This window comes from Entelurus aequoreus, linkage group LG10, assembly GCF_033978785.1.
Source record: "Entelurus aequoreus isolate RoL-2023_Sb linkage group LG10, RoL_Eaeq_v1.1, whole genome shotgun sequence".
NCBI lineage: Eukaryota > Metazoa > Chordata > Actinopteri > Syngnathiformes > Syngnathidae > Entelurus > Entelurus aequoreus.
Window position 1 is genome coordinate 5,499,914 of NC_084740.1, and position 3,872 is coordinate 5,503,785.

The window sequence follows — 3,872 nt, forward strand, 5'->3', positions numbered from 1 at the left end:
TAGCCAGTTAAGACACACACTAAAGTGATGATAAAGTGTACTAAGCCAGTTAAGAAACACACTGAAGTGATGATAAAGTGTACTAAGCCAGTTAAGAAACACACTAAAGTGATAATAAAGTGTACTAAGCCAGTTAAGGCACACACTAAAGTGATGATAAAGTGTACTAAGCCAGTTAAGAAACACACTAAAGTGATAATAAAGTGTACTAAGCCCGTTAAGAAACACACTAAAGTGATAATAAAGTGTACTAAGCCAGTTAAGACACACACTAAAGTGATGATAAAGTGTACTAAGCCAGTTAAGAAACACACTAAAGTGATAATAAAGTGTACTAAGCCAGTTAAGAAACACACTAAAGTGATGATAAAGTGTACTAAGCCAGTTAAGAAACACACTAAAGTGCTGATAAAGTGTACTAAGCAGGTTAAGACACACACTAAAGTGATGATAAAGTGTACTAAGCCAGTTAAGAAACACACTAAAGTGCTGATAAAGTGTACTAAGCAGGTTAAGACACACACTAAAGTGATGATAAAGTGTACTAAGCCAGTTAAACACACTAAAGTGCTGATAAAGTGTACTAAGCCAGTTAAGAAACACACTAAAGTGCTGATAAAGTGTACTAAGCCAGTTAAGAAACACACTAAAGTGCTGATAAAGTGTATTTAGCAGGTTAAGAAACACACTAAAGTGCTGATAAAGTGTATTTAGCAGGGTAAGAAACACACTAAAGTGCTGATAAAGTGTATTTAGCAGGGTAAGACACACACTAAAGTGATGATAAAGCCAGCTGACATGACAACATGCAACCTTTTATATAAGCTTTGTCATGTGTCATATGTAAGTCAATGTCCTGCACTGGGAACTAACATACTGACTCAGTCATCATAGTCCCTTCATCCCGGGGTTACAAGTCCTAACAAAGACAAACTAACCAATGTGCTAAAGGTATAGAACACAACAAGGTATATATAGAAAACAATGTTCTAGAGTTATAGTACACCACAAGGTATATATATACTAACAATGTCCTAGAGTTATAGTACACAAGGTATATATAGACTAACAATGTTCTAGAGTTATAGAACACAACAAGGTATATAGAGTTATAGAACACAACAAGGTATATATAGACTAACATGTCCTAGAGTTATAGAACACAACAAGGTATATAGAGTTATAGTACACAACAAGGTATATAGCGTTATAGACAACAACAAGGTATATATAGACTAACATGTCCTAGACTTATAGAACACAACAAGGTATATAGAGTTATAGTACACAACATGGTATATAGAGTTATAGACAACAACAAGGTATATATAGACTAACATGTCCTAGAGTTATAGAACACAAGGTATATAGGGTTATAGTACACAACAAGGTATATAGAGTTATAGTACACACCAAGGTATATATAGTCTAACATGTCCTAGAGTTATAGTACACAACAAGGTATATAGTATTATAGTACACAACAAGGTATATAGAGTTATAGTCCACAACAAGGTATATAGTGTTATAGTACACAACAAGGTATATAGAGTTATAGTACACAACAAGGTATATAGTTATAGTACACAACAAGGTATATATATAGAGTTATAGTACACAACAAGGTATATAGAGTTATAGACAACAACAAGGTATATATAGACTAACATGTCCTAGAGTTATAGAACACAACAAGGTATATAGAGTTATAGTACACAACAAGGTATATAGAGTTATAGACAACAACAAGGTATATATAGACTAACATGTCCTAGAGTTATAGAACACAACAAGGTATATAGAGTTATAGTACACAACAATGTATATAGAGTTATAGAACACAACAAGGTATATATGTAGATGTTTAGCATATGTATATAGTAGCATGTGAAGCTAGCATTCTCTCTTGACGTTGAGCTAACTTAGCACCAGATGCTTCCCCGTGTTAGCCGCGCGTTGTCCAGACCAAACGTCCGAATTCCACGCGCCTAAAGCGGGGAGGAGGCTGTGAGAAGAGGGTCTTACCCAGGCTGGAGCACAGCACACAACACGCTATCAGTCGCGCCATCGCCATCTTGCTGCGTCTCATCTGTGTGGCGGGCAGCCGCTCTCAGTCGCCACCTCGCAGAGGTATGAGGAGGATGTGCGCGCACACACACACACACTCTCTCTCTCACTCACACACACACTCTCTCTCTCTCTCTCTCTCCCTCTCTCACTCACACACACACTCTCTCTCTCTCTCTCTCCCTCTCTCACTCACACACACACACACACACTCTCAGGACTGGTGGATGTTGCCATCCACCAGTTTCCATAGCTACAAGAGGAGGGCGTAGCTTCGCCCTGCACGCTGTCTTGCAGGCTACTACTAAAGCGCGCCCGTTCTAGCTGTTGCCTTTATTTATTTTTTCATTAGCTACTGCAGTGTTTTGCAACCACTGTGCCGCGGCACACTGTGCCATGGGAGATGATCTAATTTCACCTTTATGGGTTCAATATATGCTTTTTGCAAACCATTAATTATAACCCGCAAATAATGTGCCATTGTTGAGTGTCTGTACTGTTTGGAGATCGGCAGACTTGCTGTCAGGCTCAAATACTGATGACATTTATTAAACAAGACAAGAAGCAAGGAATTAAACAGAGACAGAATTAAATTTGGCTCAATGAGCAGAGAAACGCGTAGACACTGTACTAGAGATGTCCAATAATGGCTTTTTTGCCGATGTTCTGATATTGTCCAACTCTTAATTACCGATTCCGATATCAATCGATACCGATATATACAGTCGTGGAATGAACACATTATTATGCCTAATTTTGTTGTGATGCCCCGCTGGATGCATTAAACAATGTAACAAGGTTTTCCAAAATAAGTCAACTCAAGTTATGGAAGTCACAAAGTGCATTATTTTTTTTTAACATGCCTCAAAACAGCAGCTTGGAATTTGGGACATGCTCTCCCTGAGAGAGCACGAGGAGGTTTAGGTGGGCGGGGTTGTGGTGGTGGGGGGGGGCAGCAGGGGGTGTATATTGTAGCGTCCCGGAAGAGTTAGTGCTGCAAGGGGTTCTGGGTATTTGTTGTGTTGTGTTTATGTTGTGTTACGGTGCGGATGTTCTCCCGAAATGTGTTTGTCATTCTTGCTTGGTGTGGGTTCACAGTGTGGCGCATATTTGTAACAGTGTTAAAGTTGTTTATACGGTCACCCTCAGTGTGACCTGTATGGCTGTTGACCAGGTATGCCTTGCATTCACTTGTGTGTGTGTGTGAAAGCCGCATATATTATGTGACTGGGCCGGCACGCTGTTTGTAAGGAGGAAAAGCGGACGTGACGACAGCTTGTAGAGGACGCTAAAGGCAGTGCCTTTAAGGCACGCCCCCAATATTGTTGTCCGGGTGGAAATCGGGAGAAATTCGGGAGAATGGTCGCCCCGGGAGATTTTCAGGAGGGGCACTGAAATTCGGGAGTCTCCCGAAAAATCGTGAGGGTTGGCAAGTATGCCCTGTGCCCTTGTACAGTGTCATCCCACGCTCCTGACAAAAGATTGTACGCCTCCTCTTTTATTTGGACTTTCCCTAATTACATGGCAACGGCTGTTTCTAAGGGAGGGGGGGTCGTAAACAGCCATCACCTTTGATTACAAACCGTTCAAAGAAAAGGTCGCCTGGAGGGGAGTCTGGTCCTGCTTCCTCTCCGCTTTGTAGTTCTCGGGTCAAGACAAGATATTTCTGTGGATTACAATACATCAAAGAAACAGAACACCTTCATGTTGCTTCCCATCCTACACGGTGGAGTTTTACAAGCCTTCTTTTTGGTAGGATCCAAGACAGCTTTTGTCTTCTCGCCGGGAAACACAAAAGTTTTGTG

General features: G+C 40.7%; 1 protein-coding gene across 1 annotated transcript in view; it reads right to left on the reverse strand.

The window, feature by feature from the left end:
* The window catches only part of jam3a (junctional adhesion molecule 3a), a 63,569-nt gene extending 61,358 nt beyond the window's left edge, over window positions 1-2,211 (reverse strand). Inside the window, exons 1-2 of the mRNA XM_062059906.1 lie at window positions 2,195-2,211; window positions 2,026-2,162 (exon numbers count right to left, since the gene is read on the reverse strand). Coding sequence (XP_061915890.1) covers window positions 2,026-2,089 — 64 coding nt within the window. The 5' untranslated portion in view covers window positions 2,090-2,162; window positions 2,195-2,211. The remainder of the gene's footprint in view (window positions 1-2,025; window positions 2,163-2,194) is intronic.
* Window positions 2,212-3,872: the final 1,661 nt, after the last annotated feature.